This window comes from Oreochromis niloticus, linkage group LG6 (genome assembly GCF_001858045.2).
Source record: "Oreochromis niloticus isolate F11D_XX linkage group LG6, O_niloticus_UMD_NMBU, whole genome shotgun sequence".
Taxonomy (NCBI): domain Eukaryota; kingdom Metazoa; phylum Chordata; class Actinopteri; order Cichliformes; family Cichlidae; genus Oreochromis; species Oreochromis niloticus.
The window spans coordinates 17,195,719-17,219,803 of NC_031971.2; the positions used below are offsets into that span (position 1 = coordinate 17,195,719).

Below are 24,085 nucleotides of genomic sequence, written 5' to 3' on the forward strand. Positions count from 1 at the left end.
TATGTCTTGCTTGTGCAGAATGATGAAAGTGCGAGGAAAATCTTTACGTTTTTGTTTTTGTGTCACTCAGAACCAACCCCGGCATACTCGCTGCAGAGGGAGAGCATGGACCGCGAGGAGGCCAGGCTGTCCCCTCACTGTGGGGGGCGTCTGATCCGCCAGCTCCTGGAGGAGTCCAGCGACCCGATGGTCTCCCCTCGGTTTTACGCCTACGGACACTCCCAGCAGTACCTGGATGACACGGAAGTTCCTCCATCGCCACCTAACGCTCACTCGTTCATCAGGTAAGCCGACGTGTGCTTTTGCAGAGCTGCATGTCTGGCAGGAAGGAACTGGGAGCTGTAACAGCGTCATTTATCTCTACAGTCGCAGGCGGAGTTCATCGCTTGGCTCCTGTGATGATGAAAGAGAGGAGCTGACCTCCGCCCAGCTCACAAAGAGGATTCATGTACTGAAGAAAAAGATCCACAGGTTTGAGGAGAAGTTTGAAGAGGAGCGAAAATACAGGGTAGGTTGTAACGACCGGTTCATTCGTCATTGTTAATAAAGCCCCACGCCTTAAAGTCAGACTGTAATGATGTTTCTGTGAAACATAAACAAGGATATTGACTGTCAGAGGTGCATCATTACACCAAGTAGGGCTCTGCCTTGCTGTTTAGCAAGGCAGAGCCCTACTTCAGATTTACACTGTTATCCTCATGTGAACAGTAATTGTAGGTATTTTATTTTGAAAGAGCAGCTGATCATCTGTTGTTGTTTTTTTTCTTCTTTTCCTCCACGCAGCCCTCCCACAGTGACAAAGCTGGAAACCCAGAGGTGCTGCGATGGATGAATGAACTGGCTAGGCTTCGCAAAGAGCTAAAAGGTAAGACACACACACACACACACATTCTGACAGCAAATTTGACCTAGTTTTAGTCATGATTCAGGCATCTAACTTGCTTCTGATTGGATCACTTCCAAACTCGTCCCGCCTTTCTACACAAGTTACTGAAAAGCTCTGGTTCCCGTCTTCTTCACCAGAACACAAGCTGATGAAGTCTGAGGAGGACCTGACGCCTCAGCCCCGCCAGCGCAGCAACACGCTGCCCAAAAGCTTCGGCTCGCAGCTGGAGAAGAAACCTCAGCAGGAGAAGGCGTCGAAGCCGCCAGTGGAAAGCACCCTGGAAGGAATTCAGAAGAAGCTGCAGGAGAAGAGGGACGAGGTGAACCGCCCCGAGGACATCAAGGTAAATCCGCGGCTATGTCGCGCGCTCACACAGATGACAAAAGACTTTACATGTTTACAGCATAAATTTGAAAGCAGACTGCACACTTTGAATTTATTATCACACAAAGCCAAATATGTGGATTAGGTTTTGCTCCGAGCAACACGGACTGAACTCATTGAACTTTTGTCACTTTTAAAAGGCGAATGACTCACTTCCTGTCTCCTGCTAACAGGATATGACACGGGAGCAGATCGCCGCAGAGAAAGTCGCCCTGCAGAAAGCTCTTCTCTACTACGAGAGTATCCACGGCCGACCGGTAAGCCTCCCTCCACCCTCACGTGTCGAGTAAACAAGCACAGGTTGTGACGAGCGAGATGGACGATGTGTTTGTTTTATTTTAGACATTTTAAATGCAAAAATTTGCCCAGTTTTGCAAATAAAGCTGAACCCATACCAGTTTGTCTGGACCAAATTCAGATGCAGTAATTTTTATTCCTATCAGTGCAGTTACGTATCACACCCTGCAGAGATCTTATAGTGAAGAAAAATGGTTTCACTGTAATTTTGTTTTATGTTAGCAAAGTAGCTAGTTAGTGTGCAGGTAGAGAGGATGACAGAAATGTGCTAAAACTGTGCTAACAGTGTATCTTTGTTCTCCCCACCTGGAGCAGATGACCAAGAGCGAGAGGCAAATCATGAAGCCGCTGTACGACAGATATCGCCTGGTGAAGCAGATCCTGTGTAGAGCCTCCACCATTCCCGTCATAGTAAGTATCACATCCCAACCTCCCTTTAGCTGCCGGGTTTAAAGCCACACTCTCAAAACATGCACAGACACTTAATCCCAGCTCGTGCCGGCTTTAGCACCTGCTGGTGGGAACGGACAGCAGCCATGAATCAGCTTTCAGAGCACTCGTAAAGCAAGGTCAGAGGTTACAGGCTGAGGTCACAGGAAGTGACAGCAGAGTGTTGAAGAGGCTCAGGAAGAGAAAAACAAGACAGCCAAGTTAAATAAATGGAAAATAAACACGGCCAGTTCTTAAAATGTAATTTTAAATATATATATTTCAGAAATGTAGGAAAATAAATCTGCTTATAGACTGAGTGTAAAGCTCTCAGTAAAGTTATTTACTGAACATCTTTATTATGTAAGACATGATCTGCATTATGTGCACTCATTATATAATGCACTGCATCTAATCCGCACCACGCAGGCTGAGCGTGCTGCCATATTGTTCCTGACATGGAGACGCAGAGGAGCAGACAGAGGAGCTCAAACATAGAACAAAAAGCCGTTAAATGTGCTTAAACTTGACAGAAAAGTGTGAAGTACTGTAAAAAAAAAAAAAAGTCAGAGTTAGCGTCTCAGCGTGGTTAACTCCTCCTTCTCGACCGTCACCACAGGGCTCTCCCTCCAGCAAGCGCAGAGGTCCCCTCCTACAGCCTATTATCGAGGGTGAAACCGCACTCTTCTTCGATGATATCAAGGTGAAGAGCCACTGCTGCTGCTTCCAATAATCAGTGAACCGGCTCCCTCTTCCTCACCTGCTAAACTCCCCCCCCCTTTATATTTACTACCATTTGCCCTCTAATGAGCCTGATTGCTGCCTGTTGATTGGGCAGTTGCCTGTTTCCTGCTGCGGAAACGGGCAACTGTAGAAGTGTTGAATCAGTAGTTGCTGATCTATGAATCCCTCTGTGATTGATGTAATGATGTAGGTGGATATTAAATGGGTTGAAGCTTGTTGTGATTTAAGTGCCTAAAACAAGGCTGGAATATTGGTTTATTTTTCCTAAACAGCAAATATGTGCATACAGTATATTAAAGATGTATCATTCTTATCATTATTTTTCCAGCACTGTTTGCAGGCACTCTGTGGACACCTTTTTTTTTTATTTTCTGTATTAATTGAACAGTTTTAGTTGCATAAAGGTGGCCTGATTAACTCCATTCATAAAAACGAATGATTCCAAATGAGGACCATCGCGGTGATTTCTAACCTCTGTCCACTAACACTGCACGATCCTCACGCCCTGCAGTATTTGAGCCCAGGAGGCCGCCTGCTGCAGCAGCGCTCACTGCACGATGAGACCCTCTGCCCCCTCCCCTCCCTTGCAGCCCGTTGAGTCTAAAGCCTCCCTCGCTCTCTTTGTAGGAGGAAGAGGACGGCTCGGAGGACGACGGAGACTCCAAGACCCAGTTCACCGTGACCGTGCGACCCGACATCGGCGTGTTCAGCTTCCTGGAGCACGCGGACGAGGAAGTGGATGGTTTCATTTCACCCGTGGACGACCTTTCCCCGTCCAAGAACACGATGGACACGAGGCTGTCCAATCTGCACTCAGCTACTATGTAAGTACTCGCAAAACGGTCGGTTTACTGTCAGCTTGTGACTGATTTGGGTCTGTTTGAGATGATTAATCCTGATAAATCAGCAAAAATCACAGATCTATCACTGTCTACATACACAGAAATCCAACCAGAGCACAAATTTAGAAATGCCTCTAAAAGGCTAATTGGCAGAGTTGCCCAGTAACCTTGCCTTTATATAGGAATATAACCAGGATACAACCAGCTGGCAACGAATTAAATCAAGTCCCCTGTTGAAAAGAAACATTACACTCATGAGCGCACACCCATTCAAATTAATTGCAATTGTTTATCAGCCAGCGGTTGTTTACAAACCTTCGCCATTGTGTTGCAGAGCAGTTGCAGTCAGTCCAAGTCAGACTGCATTTGTTTGGAGACAGGTTGCCTCCCACCTGTGTGACCTCTGTAATACAAAAAAGCAAAAACCGAGCCAAAGTTTTTTGTTGTTTTTTTTTTTAATGCTGGAAGTCCGTGTATATTTTAATGTGAGACATTTAAAAAAAAATTCTCCTCATCCCACAGGCAGGAACTTGTAGAACAGCTCCAAGAGACGAGAGAGGAGAAGAAGAGGATTCGCAAGAACTTGAAAGAGTTTGAGGACCAGTTTTTTAGACAAAACGGAAGGTAAGAAAAAAGAGTTTGTCAATGTCAAATATTCGGAGCTGCATAATAAGAAACCTCGACACGAAGGTTATTTTCTCGCAGCGTCGTAACGTTTGCCGCCTTGTTCCTGCAGGAACGTGCAGAAGGAGGACCGCTCCCCACTGGCTGTGGAGTACAACGAATACAAGCACGTCAAAGCCAAACTGCGGCTGCTCGAAGTGCTCATCAGCAAAAGAGACTCAACTAAATTCATCTGAATAAAACAAAGACTCAATTAGAGGACTGGTGCTGTGTCTCCAGTGTCACAGTCAACACATCTCACCTTGCTAGAAACAAACATCATGTTTTTCTCGCTGTTGGATGCTGTTGACGCGTTCCGTCGAGGTCGGCAGGGTTTCCCTCCGTCAAACCTGCTGCGCCTGGAAAAACGTCGTCGTCACCGGGCCTCACCTTGAGGAGGGGACGTCACTCCAGACGAAGCAACATACGCACAAACTAAACTGAATCACACTTGTATTGCTGATAATTTATTTTGAATGTTTGTCTCATGCACAGCCGTAGAAGTCTTAAAAAAACAACAAAAAAACCCAAAACACTTGATAATTCGGTCATTAGCTATAAAATTGTCGCTGCTTTTTAAGGATCGTGTGTATTTTTCTAAAGGAGATGTTACTCGATCATGCTGACAGTACCGAAGTTTCACTTGTGACCACAGCATTAAATCCTCTTCCATTGCTTCTGTAGAAGTTTTATCGTTTGAAAGAAGTGCTTTCCTCTTTCACTGCGGCCCAAAGACAGCAGCTCAGAGCGCACACAGTGAGACAAAATCTTTCATCTCCTTCTGGAAATCACCCAGTTTTGAGATGACCACTGACACTTGCTGTGTTTTTGTATGCATTAACCTGCTTTCCCCTCATTTACTTGATGTTAAATAAGCTATCGTCCCCTTTAAATCACTGCTGTGTTTGCCCACACCGATTAACACTGACAAGGCCAGTTCTGAGGCGGGCGTGGTCGACGAAGCCTCGTCCTCTGGTCCTCGCTGTAGTTTGTTTGTTTGTAAATATGGATCATCGTATATGTTTACATTTCTGTGAGCGAGTACTTTATCCCTTTTTTTTCCTCTCCAATTTTCTGGATGGTAATCAGTGTGAATTTTGTTTTCACTGAATGTAAACACTGGCCGGGCTTAATGAACTGAGTGTGTACATTTTAGTACATAAATTGTATTTTGTATATAATGTGAATGAAATCATATTTTTACTGAAGGTTTTTTGGGCTCTGTGTTTTTCTTTTGTGAGGTTGCGAGTGTTCACTCATCCAGTCGGAGGACTTTACAGAGAGATCTGAGATCAGTCGGTTTATTTATACAGCAGCAAATCACAACATCAGCTGCCTCAAGGCGCTTTATACAGGAAGGTAAGGACCCCCCTAGAGCACTGTGCGATGGCGGGAAGGAAAGTAATAAAAGGAAATAAAACTAGAATTAAAAGTGTATATAAAAAAACTACAGCACCAAATTAAATAAATAGAATTGTTTAAATATGAATGTACATATAAAAGATTATATGTGGCATATTAAAATTTGGCTTTCATCCACCATGATCTTCAAGTTCAACTTAATGATTTATTGGTATAAAATTGACAAAAAGCCTTATACCATGTAAGGATTTAAAATATGTCATATGTGACCTTTGACCTCTCCTTCAGGGTCAGTCAATTAATCTCAAATGTTGATCTCAAACATCTCGGCTGATGAAGCATGTTCACTGAGTCTGAACGTTTGGAAGACTGGGAGTGAACTGCTTTCAAAAACCTCTGGGGTTTTTTTCTTGTAACATCTAAAATCTCACCTCTGACATATGCCCCTCATAAAATATCAAAAAAACTAGACTGAAACAAGAACCCTAACCCTAACAGCAGGTGCTCAGATAACAACTAAAAAACAGCTCTATGAATCAAAGACATCACATCTGGTCCATCTGGTCATATGACATGCCATTCATGAATTCAAGTAATTTAATAAGGAAGCTCAAATGCAATCACAGGCCACACAGAAGTCTTGCTTTTATACTGTATTTTATTGAAAACCTTGGCTGGAACAGAGATCTTTGAGTAAATTTCAGACAAATAATGATTTAAAAAAAAATAACTTATTCTCTAGCACATTTAAAGGTGCAAAAAAGTCAAGGGCTGCACAAACCTTTGCATAGGACTAAACTCTGCAGGAGCCTTAATCAGACAAATATTGATTGAATATGTGGAAAGTGTGTGTGTGTGTGTGTGTTTGTACATGTGTGTGTGTACATGCAGTATGGAACTAAGCAATAAGATGAACTGCCAGCATTTGAGACCTTTATATGTTTGGCCCAGAGCTGTGAGTACAGAAGTGGGCTGCTTCAGGTTGTTATTGCTGAGAGGACGTGTTAGTCAGAACACATCGAGTCATTTTACTGCCCAAAGTCACTTTAACACCACTGTCGTGTATGAAATATATATATATATGCGCGACCATTCCACGCACGTCACGCTAATACACAACCTAATTAAATGTTATCTTGTACTGTGAGGTGTCACTGCAGGAATATTTATACATCATCAGGGTGACCTTTGGAATAATATGACGGGTACAGTTTATCATCAAATGGCCATTATACGCAGACTGTTTACTAAGTCATCTATATTTAGGTTTATGTGACATTTTGGGACATGTTTTTATTCGCTTCTTAGGAGATCAGTTCAAATGTCATTACAGAGGAATCGGTTTGCTTGGCCTAGCAAAAACACGGCTAATTTGGCTCCGTCACACGGTGAATAAATCCAACTGAGAGCCACTCTGATGGTCAAAAATGACCAAAGTTTGTTTAACCCTCTGAGGTCTAAGTCATCATTTTATAGAAGCTATGAGAGTGTTTGTTAGGGGGGAAAAAGAAGCGTGAATAAGGCTGGGAGAAAAGTTTCATAAACACAAAAATGACACTTTCTGATTGTCTAGAGTTAGAGATGGGGTTGTCCCCGGACTTACAGGGGATTTATATTTCTAAATCTCCACATCTTCTGAAACGCAACCCTGCAGCCTACACTGTAACTACACGCCACATGGACACAGTCTGCGATCGCTGTGATTGGACAGTTTGGGATTGTCGTGTCCTCCTGAATATTTCCATCTACTGTTTCTACTGAAAGAGACTATATGGAATTGAAGAGAGAAACCACCGCTGACAGGACGAACTCCTGGTTTGTTGAGATACCGCTGCGTTGGCCAAGAAGGACTTTGAATGTATTCAGATACTCGTCCGTGTCAGGGACCACACTATCAGAATGTGTATCTAAAAATCTGTTTCAAAATACTTCACAAAAGCGATTAAAATTAGCACTAATAAAGGAGACTGTTCTTCAACAACCGTGCATCCACTCCACGGCAAACATGGAGTGTGTATCGCTGGAAACCAGAGTGGTTAAATGAGAGGTGCTCTCTTTTTCTGGGTCTTTCACCTGTTGCTCGCACAGACTGTAGTAAAATATGGATTCTTTAGAATGGCCATCAGGGGGGGGACTCTTGTGGAGAAAACAGCCCTGGGCTCCCTGTCTCTGTAACCTCAGTAGACATTTTTCTGAGGAGTTTATGGGCTCAATCGTTAGTTTTAGCTCACACTGAATGAAACAGGAAGTTAATTTTGTAAATAATTTTATGGTCACAAAGGAGGATTAGCCAGGATAAGCTCACTGTCCCTCGGTTTCCTCGCTCATCACATCCAGTTTCAGGCAAAAATGCTTAGCTGGGGTCTTCACTATCCGTGGGTGGTGTTAGCTTGACTAGCTCCACCTTTCATACTGTGGTTATGTTGCTTCTAGGCACTGTCATCGAGGGCAAAAGTATGATGGCAATGTCACATTTTAGATATTATAAGCAAACCTGGAAGCGCTAAAAAAAACAACAACAAAACCCCCTGCAATTCCTGTAGTGGCCACTGGAGGCTGAGGCTAAGTTAATCCCCACTGACTGCCATAGTAAGACACCCAACTTTATACAATTACAAAGGTTATTTAAAGCCTGGTATCTACAGTTCCTCATTCATGAAAACCACATAGGGGCGCGGACTTGTTCTATAACTCATCACAGCTAATGCCAAACTCAACATCTTAGCGTATTAGTCCAAATACAGTACAGTGCGCTAGGTTCATCTCATGGGGTCTTGTTTGATTGCGACCTCGCAGATGATGCGGCCCTTTCAGCTAGAAAATCTATAACTAAACAGCCCGCAAGCGCAACATCTACATGCTTGTGACAACAGGAAGTGCAATCTTTTTGTGTCCATCTGAAAGAGCCAAACATGTATTTGCTATCACTTCCAGTCTGAGCGATGCTAACTGATGCTTCATATTCAGATGACATGCTTTTCTTGCAAGAAAGCAAATAATCACATTTCCAAAAACGTCACTGTTACATGATAATCTGGTTTTTGCTTCCACTCGGTAACATGCACAGACATCCACAAAAAAAAATAATTAAAAAAATCCACTTTTGTGTCCGTACAGAAGGTTTCGCTGTAGAAAGGCAACACTGTTGAATGCAGGTTCAAGAACAAAGTCAGCTGCTCTGTGATCCACAGCTAAAAGAGAACGAGGGATTGCAAACGATGTTCAGCATGCTTCGCTCCCTGCCTGACTCGCTTGTCCTCTTTCAGAATCAGGCATAGAGGACATGCTGGTGGCAGATTTAAAAGGATCAGCGGGACTAACACTCCTCCCAACCTCACGGTGAAGATTATATTCAAAGTGCTATTTACATACACGTATATATATTTATATATATATATGTGTGTGTGTGTGTGTTAATTTTGTCAAAAAATAACCACTCTATTTAATAAATTAAAAGTAACAAAAAGCAATATATTGTCTCAAGGTAATAACATGATTCTTTAATGATTAAAAATAGAATTTAAGGAATATAAAATACACGGCTTTGCAAACAAAACAAAGCAAAAAAAAATTAAGAGTTTCTCAACCTTCTCTGGTCCTGGTTTTTAGGTCCCGAAGTTTTCATAATCCAGGGTCGTTCTGCACATTTTAGTCCATTTAGTGCTTTTTTGGTTAATTTCCATGTTGGCTGTTATCTATCAGCCATTTGAATCTCCTCTAAATGGTCCTGGAAGGCTGAGGAACTTTGCCCAAAGCAAAAAAGCAATAACACTCTGCATTTACATACATAGACCTTTAAGATTCAAGATGCTTAACAATCTTGTTAGACCATATATAAACAGAGTGACCCTCCTGTGTCCAAAAATTGCCCACTCACACTCTTGACACTCACGTGGGGGTGTATTGCTGTTAAAGTGCGTTAAGTCTCCTCTGGGACTCCCCTCAGACCAGGCTGAAGCCCTCGTACTGCTCCACGGCCTGAGTGAGGCGGCGGCGCAGCATCTCTTTGGTCTGGTAGCGGGGCATGTCCAGCAGGTTGTAGCAGGTGTGGGCCACGGGCAGGTAGTGCTCCTCTGCTGTGGTAGACTGGATGATGATGCGCAGGCTCTCCATGCCGTGGATGGGAATGCGGTCGCTACCGGTCAGGAACACTGCAAACAGACAGGGGACATACAGAACAGAGGTAAAACAAAATTAGGGAAGCTCTCTGAAACATGTTTGTGCTCTTGTGCAGACACAAGCTTGATGTTTCTGGATGTTATTAATAAATCTGGTCTTTGCCTGTCTAGACAATTGTTGACTCGCAGAGAATATTGCTCCGATTCTCATATTTTGGCTAAAAGTCATTCTTGGTTCCAATAAAAACAACAAGCATATTTTTTCTACACTGCAAAGAAATGCTTGTTTAACAGAGAAACTCTTTGGGCTTTAAATACACTTCGAACGACCCATAAGTTCAAATTTGTATTTTATTGTAATTGACATTATTTTTTAGTTTTGTTAGGTTTGTGGTTAGCTGGCCTGAACGGACCCTTTGGAGTGCCAGTTCTGCCCCCCGGGCCAAATGTTTGACACCTCTGATCTAGGAGCAAGACTCACAGGGTGATTTTAACAGGACATCGTCATGCCACACTGCCCACAACAGCAGCGGTATCACTATGCTCGACATTATTTCATCATATCATTTACTATTATTAAAGAATTCAGCATAACTGAGGTCTTGTAAAGTAAACCGTTGAATCTGAATGTAACACTTTATTTAAAACTCCTGAAATGTGTGATTATTTTCATTAATACTGAAAAGTTCTCGCTTTCGTTAAAGCAGCACGAAGCAGCTCTGCTGTCTTCACGATCTGCTCTCATGACCTGCAAATTATTACACTGCAAAGCGACTGCGGGTAAGAGAATTAAACTGCCACGCAAATCACGTAAGGAGGCAATTAAAGCCTTACACAAGAACTGCTTCTTCTTTTCCAGAGGGAACTCGTGGAAAACCTCCCAGAACAATCTGACTGTTGGATGAGTGGCGGTGTACTCCCCCTTATAAACGGCGTTCTGCAGAAAGAGAGGAGAGATTTGGAGATTAAAAGCCTGTTTTACCATCAGTAAACAATTTCATTTATGGAAAACATGTTAGTTCATTATCAGTCAGGAAATAAAGTCCTCAGAGACGTGCAACAATCTGGGGGATTTTTGCAACTACTGGCCTAAAAAAAGCAAATCAGTTTCCCAGTTTTGACATCTGACAAAACAATCTGCTGTGCAGATGTTGTAATCTGCACAAAAAGGACCTCTGGACACAAGAGATAAAGTCATGGGTAAAATATGTGAAGAACTGTGCCGGCTCATACCGTTTATGATCACATCCAGAGCTGCAAAGTAAGTCAAATGTCACAACAACCCACAAGAGCGGAGTTTCTAAATCATTTATTCGCCTCCATATTAAATGATCCAGAGGTGCGCCTTTTCAACATCTGGCAGGAATAACACGAAACACACAAGAACGAGCCTTTCAGAAAAGCTCAGATCCATTCTAAATTTGAACTTACCTAATATCATGATTTGTGAATATTTATTTAGAATATTTCCGACTACATAACATAATACATGTTTCAGTATTTTGCAACTAAAGGTACAATATGTAAGATTGTTAAACTAAAAACAGCTGAAACATTCAAAAGTAAACTAAATCTATGAAATGATTTATTATCATTGCACATGTGCAATGGATTTTGATGCTTATCAGTGCAAACATTTGAAAATAATATGTATATAAAGTAAATATATATACACTAGTAAAAACCCATCATCCCACACAATACTTCTCACTCTATGGGCATTCATTGCAGTTGATTCTCTTAAAAATTGCACATTACTACAAGTGTATTTATTTGTTTTGAATTAAAAAAATATTCTTTAGTTCATGTTTTTAATGTCCTGAAACATCTGCCCTTGTGCTGACATTCAAACAGAAAGTGGTGCAGGCGGGATGGATGTTTCAGGACACTCAAATGACCGTATGACACTGGAATAGCACGCTACAGAAATATCTCCTGAAGTTTGATTTCTAACTTGCTAGTACTGCCTCAAACTTAATTTTTTTGTTGCTTTAGCACTGCAGGATTTATACTTATTGTTCCATTTTTTCTTTTGCATTCAGTAAAAAGACAATCACAACAACCAAACGTGGTTAGTCGGTATCTGTGTCTTACACCAGTGAAAGAGCCTTCTCTTTCCTGCTTCTTACTAAAGACGTAGACACCTATAATTAATCTTTCAGGTACAATGTAGCACCGCCTGAGGTGATGGTTTAAGGTAATGTTTGAGGATGTCTCTCACTACCGTTCTAATCTAAGATGAGACACAATATATGCTAAACATCTATCATTCACTCAGACTGGTATTTAGAGCTGCAGGCATGGCTGCAGTGGTTATTCTGAGTGAGGCAGTTCCCTGGTTATATAAACACAATGCTAAAAACTACATCATTCTTTCCTGTGGTCGATGACAAGGATTTTTTTTTTTAAATGCAACATCTGAACAAATCTTTCACATATAAACTAGTGGTCTGCATACACTTGTGCTGCAGGTGATTAAAGATTTTAATCCAACAATGAGATTTACACATACTTGTAAAACTGTAAAAACAACAAAAAAAGAAAAAAAAAAAAAACACACACAGTGAGGAGAGGCTTTGCTGACCCTGAGCTGAAAAGTTGATCAGAGCAATCGGAGTACATGTGAGGATGGTTAAACCACACACTGACCTTCTCCATCTCCTCCCAGTTGTAGTTATTGTTGCCGACCACCATGGCCATCAGCTCGGAGGGCTGGAACAGAGACAGGATCTCACCACCGCACACCTTCAGGAAACCAGCGGAGAAGGCAGAGTACTGCTCCCCCACGGAGTCTGAGAACACGTAGCGCAGGTAGGCCTCCACAAACTCCTTCCTGAAACACACACACACACACACACACACACACACACACACACGTGCACAAATAGGTTCAGTAAACATGCAGAAAATGAGCACATTTATTCAGATGTCAAAGTGGGACTATAAACACTCTCTTCCTCCCTCATTGTGTCTGAATCCGAGTGTGTTCATTGTCTGAGCCGTCTGTTCAAAGCTTGTTTTGGTTTGTTTCTTGAAACCTGCTTGGAACTGATCAACGTCCTCTTCATCCAGCCCGCTCTAATTTTGTTTACACCTCTGTGAGGTCTTAGCGCAGAAGTTGCTTAGGTAGATTAAACCTCTAATCTCTTCATCTGTGCTGGAGCCACCTGTGAGTGCGTCAATATATGTGTAAATACTAAAACAGATTTGTTTTCACTGTGCCAAGCTAAACTACAGAAGCAGGACACGAAATGCTGAATAAATCCTCTGAAAGACTTATATTTAAAACAGAGTTCCTACCATTTATCTATTTTAAGACCTCTACAGCGTGGTTTAGATGTTGAAATGAATGCTTAAAAGTAAAATTACTGTACTGAAGGAGAGGAATGTGCAGCTTCAACATTATTTTTAAATTTGGGAAACCAATGGAAAGCTTGGCTGAGCAACTGCTGCACTAAAGTCAGCGATAGACATCCATGCATTTATCAAACATGTCAAAGACAAAAGGGAGAAGAAAGCAGAACATATTCGTCACTTTCCATCACTAGTCAAAGTCAGACTTAAGTCTGATTGAGATGTTTTGTCATGTCCTTTGAACAGGCCGTTCAGAAACCCTCCAGTGTGGCTGAATTAAAACAGTTCTGCAAAGAGGAGTGGGACAAAATCCCTCCACAGTGATGTGAAACACTCACTGCCAGTAATTACAAACACTTGATTGCACAAGCGTTAATAACTATTAACTGGTAACACAACTAGTTATTGGTTTTAGGGAGCAATTAGGTTTTAAGAACTTTTTTCCCCGTAATAAATAAATTTTATATTCACTCAGGCTATCTTTGTCTAAGACATGTACTCAGCTACAACAACAGGAAACCCCAAGCCAACCACACACAGTGCATAACAGCATCTTAATAGATTCAAAATAACAGGTTAAAAATCCCAAAGTGAATCAGATGTTAGTGATTCAGAAGAAACTGGTTACTTTAACTCAAACGTTCAGGAAAGCGCAATCCTCGAGCAATCATCCAAGAAAGAAGAAAAGGAGAGAAGCCAGATTTTTAAAACCTTTTTCCCCGATCACACACACAGAAAGCAATGATGTCGTTTCATTTAGAAAGCGAGGACTCTGTGTAGCAGCTGCTGCCACAAACCCCCGTTCAAACAGGGAAAGTACCAACAGAAGGACCAACATGCTCCTGAAATTTGAGAGAAATACAAAAGCAGGTCTTCTCATATAGGAAACAGCGCACACGCACGCACACGCACACACACACACGCACACACACACACAACTGCTTCACGTCAACAAGCTAATAAATACAGGCTTCAGACCAATGCTACAGTCTTCCCAGCCAAGCAAGTCACACCCACAGAGGTCACAAAGCCCTGCAAACACCAAACTTTGTCTTACACAACACAAAACAAAACAAAAACAAAGGCAGGATTCATCAGTAACCTTCAGTATCAAACTAAAACATGTGCGGTATGAGATGCTGCTTTAACACCACAATCTAATATTCCTCTTGTTATAGTTCCATATCTGAGTGTCGAAGGGATTTTGGAGAAACAATTTGTGTTACTGCTGCTCTCGCCATCTGTTCAGCACCAGCAGCCAGACATGTTGACACCGCCCGCCCCCAAACGCTCTCTCTCTGAGGACTCCTTCACATAACGCTGTAATCAGTGCCACTGGCACAAGGACAGCAGCTAGAAATGAGGCGCAATAGCACGGCGTGAGTGAATCTAAAAAACTGTGTCTGTGTGTTCAGCACAGATCATGGCCTTCAGCTCCAACAATGGGACACAAGCTGCTGGCTCTATGAGTGCATTATAATCTCTGTGCAGGGAAAAAAATAAATAAGTAAAATCTCACAGTCATTGCTTCTTCCTTCAGAGAGGACAGAGCGTATAGCATTGAAAAAACAGAAAAGTTCATGAAATTAAATCTAATCTGGTAAATGGGCTGATTCTTATATAGAGCTTTTCTACTCTGAGAACTCAAAGTGCTTTTTATACAGCTTCACTCATTCACACCCATTCACACAAGCACTTTTGTCTATGCTTTTCCTATCCAAGTGCTTTCTATCCAACATCGACACACATTCACATTCCTATGGATGCATGGGAGAGCAACTTGGGGTTAGTATCTTGCCCAAGTATATTTGACCGGAGCAGACAGGGATTGAACCACCAACCTTCCGATTAGTAGGTGACCTGCTCTACCTCCTGAAATACTGACTGAAATGTGCTGAAAAGTCAGCTTAAATTTTCAGTGTGCGTTTTTTTGATTTGTCGAGTCACCAAACCTGTTGTTTTTGTCCACAGCGACGCTCTCTCCTCCGGGAATCAGCTCCTTGACTTCTGTCATCCCATAGTTCTCCCTGGTGATCTAAGACATGAGCACAACAAACAGACTCAATGTGGAGTTTTTTTACATTGCAAAAGTGCACAAGCCGCACGGGATAATTGCAGCTTTATTCTTTAACATTTTAAAGCTAAAGAAGTCCTGTGATGCTCCAGTTTTGTTTTGGGTTTTTTCCAAACACCAAAACCAACTGTCAGCTAAACCCAGACACACACACATATTTTCCTCTGCAGTCAAAGACTGTTTTAGGCCCTTCTTCTGTATCACAGACCTTTACAACCAAGGATCCCTGAACATGTGCTATACTTCATTTTCAGTCAACCCCACATTATAGAAGCCAGAGGATCAATTCAATTCAATTCTGTCTTATTTATATAGCACCAAATCAGTCGTCTCAAGGCTCTTTATATTGTAAGGTAAAGACCCTAGTGCCTGTGTGGCACATAGATTAAAATGTATCAGTCAATCAATTACAGAGACTCCTGATCCGAACTTGTTATGTATATAAAGCACACATGTCCAAAATATCAATTTCTTCCATTCTAACCTCTCCATCACCACCATGAGGGAGACCAAAGAGTCATCAAAGGACATCAGGGACAAGATTGTAGACCTGCACAAGGCTGGAATGGGCCACAAGACCATTAGCAAGAAGCTTGGAGAAAAGGTGACAATGCTGGTGTGATTATTTAGAAATGCAAGAAATCTAAAATGATCACCATGAAAAGCCTGCCCTATGGGATGAGGGTGATGCATCACCCCAAAACTGGCAGATAGGACCAAGAACACCATTGGAAATATGCTACGCTGTAATGGACCGAAAATCTTTCACCACCTATGAAGTGTTCAAGATGGCACATTGGGAGAAACCAAAAATCAGACTCTTTAACATCAATTTGACTTGAAATAAGAGATTCTCTGAGTATGAACACCATCCACATAGTCAAGCAGGGATGTAAAACCATTGTGCTTTGGGGCTGTTTTTCTGCTAAGGACAGGACGACTTCAACACAATGAGGGGCCACTGTGGCCATGTAACATAAAATATAGCCTCTATCCCTCAGCCAGAACACTGAAGATGGGTCATGGATGGGTCTTCCAGCACGACAATGACCCAAAAAATACCACCAAGGCGGCAAAAGAGGCTAAAGAAGAAGCACATTAAGGCCAGCCTCCAGACCTCAGTTGTGTAGAAAATCTGTGGAAGGAGCAACTACAAGAAACATTTACCGCTCTGCTCACCAACAAGGGTTTCTCCACCAGGTACTGAGTCATGTTTTGCTTGGGGTTCACTCAGTGACATGCAAATCAATTTATAACTTTTATGTAACGTGCTGTTTTTGGATCAAAGTAATAAATTTAACAGGGGATCAAATAATTATTTCCCGCACTGCATCAGTGTTCAGGTCAACTCATAAAACATCAGCTAAGTTAGCAACAACAATGCTAAATTGGCCACAGGTGTGATGGTGAGTGTGAGTGGTTTTCTGTCACTCTTTGTTAGCCCCGCAATACACTGGTGACCTGTCCAGGGTCTAACCCCTCCTTTCACCCTATGACAGCTGGGATACCGACAGCCCGCATTAATGGACAGATTAAGTAAGAATGAACGGTCGTGAGTCATTCTGTAACGTAGAACTTCAAGGAACATATTAACAATAAACAAAATAAAGAATAACACAAGCCTTTTTCACACACGTGGCATAAAAATCAACAAATAAAAAGTTACACTTACAGCAAAGTTGAGAAGAAACGTCTCCTCCACGTCACTTCCTTCATAGTCTAAAAGCTGTTGTAAACTCCTGCAGAAATAAAGAAATCAACTCATAAAAACCAACACAGAAAACTCAAACTGTCATTTGATGAGCAGACAGAAGCAAAACAAGGAAAGTTAAAACTGTATTATGGTGTTACACACAGTGTTATAGTCACTGCTGAGAGCTGTAGTAATACAGAACATGTCAGTAACACCTGCAGCTCTGTGGTGTTATACTTGTATTTAACTCTCAACTCTATCCACGTTTGACCTTTACATTGAAAAACCAGGGATCAGCCGTGCTGCTCCAGCAGCTCCGTAGATCAAACAAATCGTGAACACAGGCTCTGTCAGATTAGAGCTGAATTATTAATAATAGGAAATGACTCACAGGGAGTGTTGTGTTAGTTTTCCTGAAAAGAAAATGCTAGATGTTTTAACCACCAATAACAGGAAGGACAAACAGGCTGCCAAAGGAAATACTAATTAGCCAAAGGGGATATATTATTATTGTTTTGCAATTTGACCCGAGTTACTTGGCTGAGGTCACAGTACAAAGAAAATATCAAACAATGTTTTATCAGAAAGCAGAGCTGGTGTCTGCTTCTTATCTGTGTGATGTCTCCACTCTGTTCTTTCTGAACGGCTCAGAAAGAAAGACAAAATAATAAGAACAAACATTTTAAGATGTAGTGTCCTTTAAGATGGAGTTGTCTCGAGAGCAACAGGCTGCTGCAACCCGTACTTATCTGTAATCACATTCAATGGATAATCGCGAAATCAATAGTTGACTGGAGACAATTAGGCTGAACGGAAATGCTGACCGTTCCTGCTCTAAATTCAATGAAGTGGCAAACAATCTCACTGCTACTCTGAAAAGCAAAAACACTGGTTATGTAAACAAGTGGCACATGGATTTGGCATCCGGGTGCAGATTTGATCATAACCCAATGAAGGTAAACATCCTTCTAAAGGAGGACTATTTCAAGTCGCTGGCCCAAGGCTGAGATATCATCATCACTTTACTCTGACAGCCCTGGTTGTCCAGACTTTCTTCTCTTCTTGCTAATAGGTTAAATTATTTTTTTTTTATTTTTTTTTTTTTAAATCATTGCACCAATTTATTTCTTTGTTTCTGTGGGACAGTAAAGCCCCCAGATTGGGACTTTCTTTATTAGAACAATTTACATGTTTTATATATCGGTCTTCACATATTCATACATTTACCGACTGGCTTCACTCGCCTGAGTTACTATGGTGTAGACTTGAGATTCAATCTCACTCATCCTTTTCTTCACCTGCCTCTCTAATCTACTCTCCATCACCTATTAGGGCAAGATTTATTAAACAGAGCAAAACAGTGTCTGAGTGCATTCACCAAATAGTGCTAACAGGTGTGGTTAGTTTTACGTGTGATTTAGAAAAATACAAAAAAACACCCAAAACTGTAAACTTCGTGCTTGATTTAAATATTCTCCTCCCTATATTTTGCACCTTAACTCCCAGAAATACAGATGCTACACAGTCAGTCGCAAAAATCCCTCTTACGCACCATCTTAGGATTCGGTCTCAGTTTGAAGTCTCATTTTAAGTTTCCGTCTGCCTCTACTACGATGCCGTTATTGAAAAAAAAATCCTGTGTTTGCCCTGTGCTCTTACTTATGCCTCCCATCTTCTGTGACATAATCGAGGCATTCAAGTTATTTTATTGTCCCATTTATTTCAATATTTTCGGATTAGATTCTGTGCCAGGTTACAACTTACACTGTTTAAGATATAGAATCCACTTTTCAAGGTCTTATTTATCAAGAATTTATCCCAACATTATAGACCAATGTGCCAGATGTCATGCCTCACCTTGTTTTTCTTTTGCCTCAGAGTGCATAATTTTTTTATGGAAGGTTTTAGGAACCCAATAACAAACTGACCGCTTCCATTGCTATATTTGGGGTTCCACTTGTTCCCCAAACATTCCTTGCTTGCATGCAAACATCGCTTTTGGTGATATCTTTCTTCCTATTGTTTGTGTAGGTCCTCAGTCATTCAGGTCGTGGTAGTTGAAGGATCTTGAAAAAGAACTTGACTTGAGTTTTGAAGACCTCTCATCTAAGAGGTTTCTTCAGTTGCATGCTATTCCTCTGGAAGTCCACTAATCCCACAGTTATCTCTCTTTATGCTTTAAGGATGTCATGTCATTTCTTCAAAATTAAAGGCTGTTCTGCTAAGTTTGATCAAAAATTGAACTATTTCATTCATTATTTCAAGTCTTTACCAACTCAGAGTACAGATTAACCCTTAGATATAAATATATATATAGATTAAAAAAATGAATTAAAAATAAATGGTGAGTTGCAAGGTGCAATGTTTACCGGGCTTCAGTGGGTGAGAGCTCTTTGAAGTCCTCCAGCGTGGGTGACACCTCGAGCAGCTTCTTGTAGAGAGCCAGGGGGAAGTGGAGGTCCACCACTGTGGCGTTATAGATGGCCAGACCGCAGATGATCCCGATCAGGTGGAACCAGTTCTGCTCTACAAAACACTGGAGATTCACACAGAAACATTATTTTCCTGTTGCCTTTCTTTTACCACTTCTCTGTGGCTGAAATCTGAGCAGATTCTTTGGCGGCATCGTGTCAGCTGGCTCAGCGTAACTCGACAATTTCTCACATCCCACGAGCTGAAAAATGTTATATGGTACACCAGCAGTAAATTCACACTTACAGCACTATACAAATATGAAAAAGGTACCTTTCTTCTTAATGCTAAGGTATCAGAGCTTCGAGGTAAATATGCTATCATATGGATAGAATAAAGCCAAAATATGGAGATTAAAGTTGTCATTTAAAGTCAAACAAAGCTTCTATTACCTCTACAAAATTGTGTAGATGAGTTAGTGAAATCACACTTAAGAATCAGTTTTAGTAAAATTGTTTGTGTTTGTGTGCTAAAAGGGAATTTTTATGGTGAGTATAAGGATGCTGAAGAGAAGGGAAAACAAACATAAAACTTGGAAGAGTTAGTCAGATTTGTACAAAATGAAAAAACTGGCAATGGACAGATGTGAGGATGTCAATGGTTACACCCTCGTGTAAGAAAGAGACTGTATGTTGCATCACAAGGCACAAAAACACAAGACAGCCGATCACGCACTCATCTACACAAGGCATTCTGTAGAGGGTATGGCAGCCGTGACAGTTGTTTGAATTGAAACAAACAACTGGTCAGTAGATTATCAGTGGGCTTCGTCCAATGATCACTAAGTATTTGCCTACAAATACACCAACCATTAACCTACCGACTAGTTGAGATATTCTGGAACAACATGGTGGACCCTGAAACCAACAACACCACCCCTTGAGTGCAACTCGCCACACCAGATCATCTTCCTCCATCTCACTCTATCCCTGACATCCTCCTCTGTCACTCCAACCCTCTGCATGTCCTCCTTCACTACATCCATGAATCTTCTCTGTGGTCTTCCTCTTTTCCTCCTCTCTGGCAGCTCCATCTTTAACATCCTTTTTCCAATATTCACTGTCCCTGCTCTGCACATGTCCAAACCATCTCTTTGGTGTACTCATTTCTAATCATGTCCTTCTGTCTCACTCTAAAAGAAAATCTTCTAGATTACCACTATGGCTGCAACTGTGTGTTGTAATTATGTGCCTGAAAATGAATCTTGGACTATATAAAATAAATGCTACTCTCATGCAAATACCTTTTACTTTTTTACTTAATAATTTTACAAAGAGTTGGTTTTAAAAGGGGGGGAGGGGAGATTCTGACCTTAATTTGACTGACAGAGAGGTGACTGACTGAACAGAGCTAATATTATGTTGTTTCCAATCTCAGTCAGTATGACGGTCAAGGCTGAGGGACGAGCTCCCTTATAGAGGTGAGTGTTTTGTAAACCTTAGTGTTCCCACTGACATACAGCATCTCTGTGTATGACTGCAGAAACAGCAGCTCTTCGTCTTAGAAAACACAGCAGCAGGTCAAACAACTGCCAGTCCACATTCGGGTAATCCATTATAGGCTGACTGCTCTTTAATCCCAAAAAAAAAAAAAAAAAAAAAACCCAGACAAAAGAAAGCTGAAAGGCTTCGAACTAAAAGGAAAAGGTCAGTGGATTTACTGAAACATTGACTTCTCTTTTTGAGCAACAGATACGGCTCCACCATTATCTCCAAGGGGCGAATTAGGCTGGAGCCCACACTCCTTTTCTTTGACTTCACTGAACAGCAGATAAATGCACAAGAGGCTTCAAACCTAAAGCAAGGCTGAGTGCAATTTACACACACAGCACAGGAGCAGTATGCTTACTAATTACTTAAATCTTCTTTCTTTTCTGACGTCACTGAGATCTCACAATATCATTATTAGCCTAAACGCTTTACTTCCCAGAAAACAGCTGAGCTAAAAGCCAACAGCACAGGCTGCTTATTGTCAGCAAGTCCTAATATGTTTCAGTCTGCAGAGTCACAGTATTTTCCTTTTTCTTTCAGAGGTAGAAAAAGTGGACCAGTGTATGCAGCTTTCAGCTTTGTGACTGAAATGCAGTAACCCCTGTAAAGCATGGATTAGGTGTGCTACACTGTTGTGCATTAGGAATTAACAGATGATTTTAGTTCATATCCAAAGTTACTTAAACAGTGTGTGTTTCTAAATTATCCATAAACTAAATAAATAAATAAGCTGTCTCTGATGTTTTAAAACACAGTCTCCGGATTAAGTATCATTTTGCTTCTGGATAACCATCTCAAAAGATGAAGTTTCCTATTTGAAGACATTGCAACTACTCATTCATTAAAACCTGTTCACAGCAGGTGCAGCAGTTGGAAAAGAGCTTCGTGTTTAACTGTCTGCAGCAGTGTGGCTCACCGTAATGTTTCAAGTTGAAGGTAATATGCTAAAAGTAGACTTAATTATATTTAAATATACTCGATAAATACTTTAAGATACTAATTCCACTGTCTGTTAACTGTCAACCAGGGACACTCACTTTATCTGAGAACCAGAGCAGGTTGGACTCTTTGTAATGAGTGAACATCCCGTACACGGGATCCATCAGCTCCTTCAACAGCAGCAGGAAGAACTCTTTAGTTACGCCGCCTGCGTCTACGGCCTCCTCTCCATCAAAGATCACCTGGAGGGAGGAAGAAGCAGATGAGCAAGGCCGACATACAGTCCAGAGAAAAACAAATCTTCGCTTTGTCCAAGTTACGCCTCCGGTGAGGGCAGCCTCTCACCTTGAGTGGTTTCTTGAGGTCCACGTCAGAGTACATGGTGAGCTCGCGTAGTGTGTCGCTTACTAAATGGCTCCTGCGCACATGGAGCACCAGGTAAGGGTTCCTAGCGAGGTGGGGTTCCAGTGTGAGCAGCATAAAGACATTGTGTAGGTTTGCACCGCTTACTGCCATCTTAGTAACGGACACAGGTGGAGAGAAATGGATAAAACAATGTTCACATGAGAACGAGAACAATTAAGAAACATTTGCTGACACAAACGTCTGTCAGCAGCGAGTACCTGCATTTGCAGTTCAGCATCAGTTTGCAGCATGGTTGTCTTGGCTTTTGCGTTCAGTATGAACGGGTAGGCACATAGGTTTACTGAGGGAAAGTCACTCTGCAGGGAAAACAGAACGAATGCTTAATAAACCATCACCATTTAAATGAATCACATTTACCTATTATGCTTAATAACTGAGTCTTTAATTCAACTACCTGTGAAGGGGATGATCCCACTTTCTAAAAATCAGAAAGAAAGAAAAGTCATCTGATCAAACCTGACACTTGAAAAATAAAAAAACATTTAAAAGTAGAAACGTAGAGATTTTTAACTTCCTTCCAGTGCCCGAGTGTTGTTTATGAAACGAGTGGGCAGCAAGAAGAGACAAACAGACCTGACAAACACAGATGCCTTCCACGGGCATTCACAAATAACTCCACACTCGAGCAGTGAAACCTTTCTCAAACTCAGTACTCACAATCTCAGCTTTACTCAGAAACCATTTGAGGTAGTCTTCCTGGATGTCCACGAGGCTGGTGATGTCTGGGATGTAAAAGCGGTTGTACTCCACATGTTGTGCCTTCAAGTTTACCTGGTAACATGGAACAAAAACCTGGCTGATCTCCAGGAAATGTCACGGTACACAGCAGACTACAGATTACTGAGAACCATCTGACCGTGACACAAACACTTCCTTCTTGGATTGGATTGCCGAACAAGCACAGCTGAGAACAGCGATGTGTCGTTTGTGGATACCTTGTGGAGCTTTTCCAGCAGCCGAAGAGTGGCAAGAAAATAGTTCTCATAGAACATGGGCACGAGGACCGTCTTGCCTCCTGTTAGCATAAAGACAACAATGCTCTTGTACATGTCGACCATTCGGGTGAACACGCTGCCGTCCACGAAACACCACCAGTTGTCTGCAGAGACACAAAAAGGAGAGGAAAATAAATTACCTCAACCAAATACACCATGATATTTAGTGGACTCAAGTAGCACCGAGGTTGGCAGTTTCTTCTATGATGTATCAGCATTTCAGGAATTACACAATAACAATGCTTCTGTTTTAGCACTTAAATAAACTCAAAGCCACTTCATTAGATACACCTGCTCAACCACTTGTTAACACAAATATCTTATTGGCCAACCACATGGCAGTAACTAAATGCATTTAAGGATGTACACAAGTCCAAACTGAGCACTGAATGGGGAAGAAAGATGATTTAAGTGACTCTGGACGTGGCGTGGTTGTTGGTGCTAGATAGAAACCATCCACTGAGCAGCAGTTCGCTGGGTGAAAATGTTTTGTTGCCAAAGACCAAAGAGCAGAATGGCAAGACTGCTTCGAGCTGACAATAAGGGAACAGGAACTCAAATAACCACTCATTACAACCAAGGTATGCAAAAAAGCATCTGCGAACTCACAATATGTCAGACCTGGAAGAAAATGGGCTACAACAACAGAAGAACACACCAGGTGCTACTCATGAGAGTTAAGAACAGGAAATTGAGACCACAGTTCACACAGGCTCAGACACGTTGCCTGGCCTGATGAATCTCCATTTCTGCTGTGACATTCAGATGGTAGGGTTCAAATTTGGCATGAACAACATGAAATCGTGGCTCCATCCTGCCTTGCATTGACAGTTCAGGCTGGTGGTGTGGGGCACATTTTCTTGGCACACTGTGGGACAGTTAGCACCATTTGAGCATAATTTAAAGCCCACAGCATA

The 24,085-nt window shown here is 41.7% G+C and overlaps 2 protein-coding genes across 12 annotated transcripts in view; one reads left to right on the forward strand and one right to left on the reverse strand.

The window, feature by feature from the left end:
• fam13a (family with sequence similarity 13 member A) overlaps positions 1 to 5,453 on the forward strand; it is a 50,625-nt gene extending 45,172 nt beyond the window's left edge. For 3 of the 8 annotated variants that reach the window (XM_019359991.1, XM_019359993.1, XM_019359992.1), the window contains 10 exons: positions 71 to 284; positions 367 to 508; positions 784 to 865; positions 1,024 to 1,229; positions 1,444 to 1,527; positions 1,880 to 1,978; positions 2,616 to 2,699; positions 3,368 to 3,564; positions 4,105 to 4,206; positions 4,319 to 5,453. In XM_019359991.1, the coding sequence (XP_019215536.1) occupies positions 71 to 284; positions 367 to 508; positions 784 to 865; positions 1,024 to 1,229; positions 1,444 to 1,527; positions 1,880 to 1,978; positions 2,616 to 2,699; positions 3,368 to 3,564; positions 4,105 to 4,206; positions 4,319 to 4,442 (1,334 nt within the window). In that variant the 3' untranslated portion in view covers positions 4,443 to 5,453. The remainder of the gene's footprint in view (positions 1 to 70; positions 285 to 366; positions 509 to 783; positions 866 to 1,023; positions 1,230 to 1,443; positions 1,528 to 1,879; positions 1,979 to 2,615; positions 2,700 to 3,367; positions 3,565 to 4,104; positions 4,207 to 4,318) is intronic. The other 5 variants (XM_005456942.3, XM_005456945.3, XM_013275743.2 and 2 more) reach the window with 3 other exon arrangements.
• Positions 5,454 to 6,247: 794 nt separating this feature from the next.
• Positions 6,248 to 24,085, reverse strand: part of herc3 (HECT and RLD domain containing E3 ubiquitin protein ligase 3) — a 34,178-nt gene continuing 16,340 nt past the window's right edge. For all 4 annotated transcript variants that reach the window (XM_005456949.4, XM_005456948.4, XM_005456950.4 and 1 more), the window contains 12 exons: positions 23,109 to 23,272; positions 22,831 to 22,944; positions 22,568 to 22,591; positions 22,371 to 22,469; positions 22,093 to 22,263; positions 21,846 to 21,989; positions 19,216 to 19,382; positions 16,826 to 16,892; positions 15,032 to 15,114; positions 12,375 to 12,558; positions 10,560 to 10,662; positions 6,248 to 9,758 (listed from right to left, as the gene is read on the reverse strand). In XM_005456949.4, coding sequence (XP_005457006.1) covers positions 9,550 to 9,758; positions 10,560 to 10,662; positions 12,375 to 12,558; positions 15,032 to 15,114; positions 16,826 to 16,892; positions 19,216 to 19,382; positions 21,846 to 21,989; positions 22,093 to 22,263; positions 22,371 to 22,469; positions 22,568 to 22,591; positions 22,831 to 22,944; positions 23,109 to 23,272 — 1,529 coding nt within the window. In that variant the 3' untranslated portion in view covers positions 6,248 to 9,549. The remainder of the gene's footprint in view (positions 9,759 to 10,559; positions 10,663 to 12,374; positions 12,559 to 15,031; positions 15,115 to 16,825; positions 16,893 to 19,215; positions 19,383 to 21,845; positions 21,990 to 22,092; positions 22,264 to 22,370; positions 22,470 to 22,567; positions 22,592 to 22,830; positions 22,945 to 23,108; positions 23,273 to 24,085) is intronic.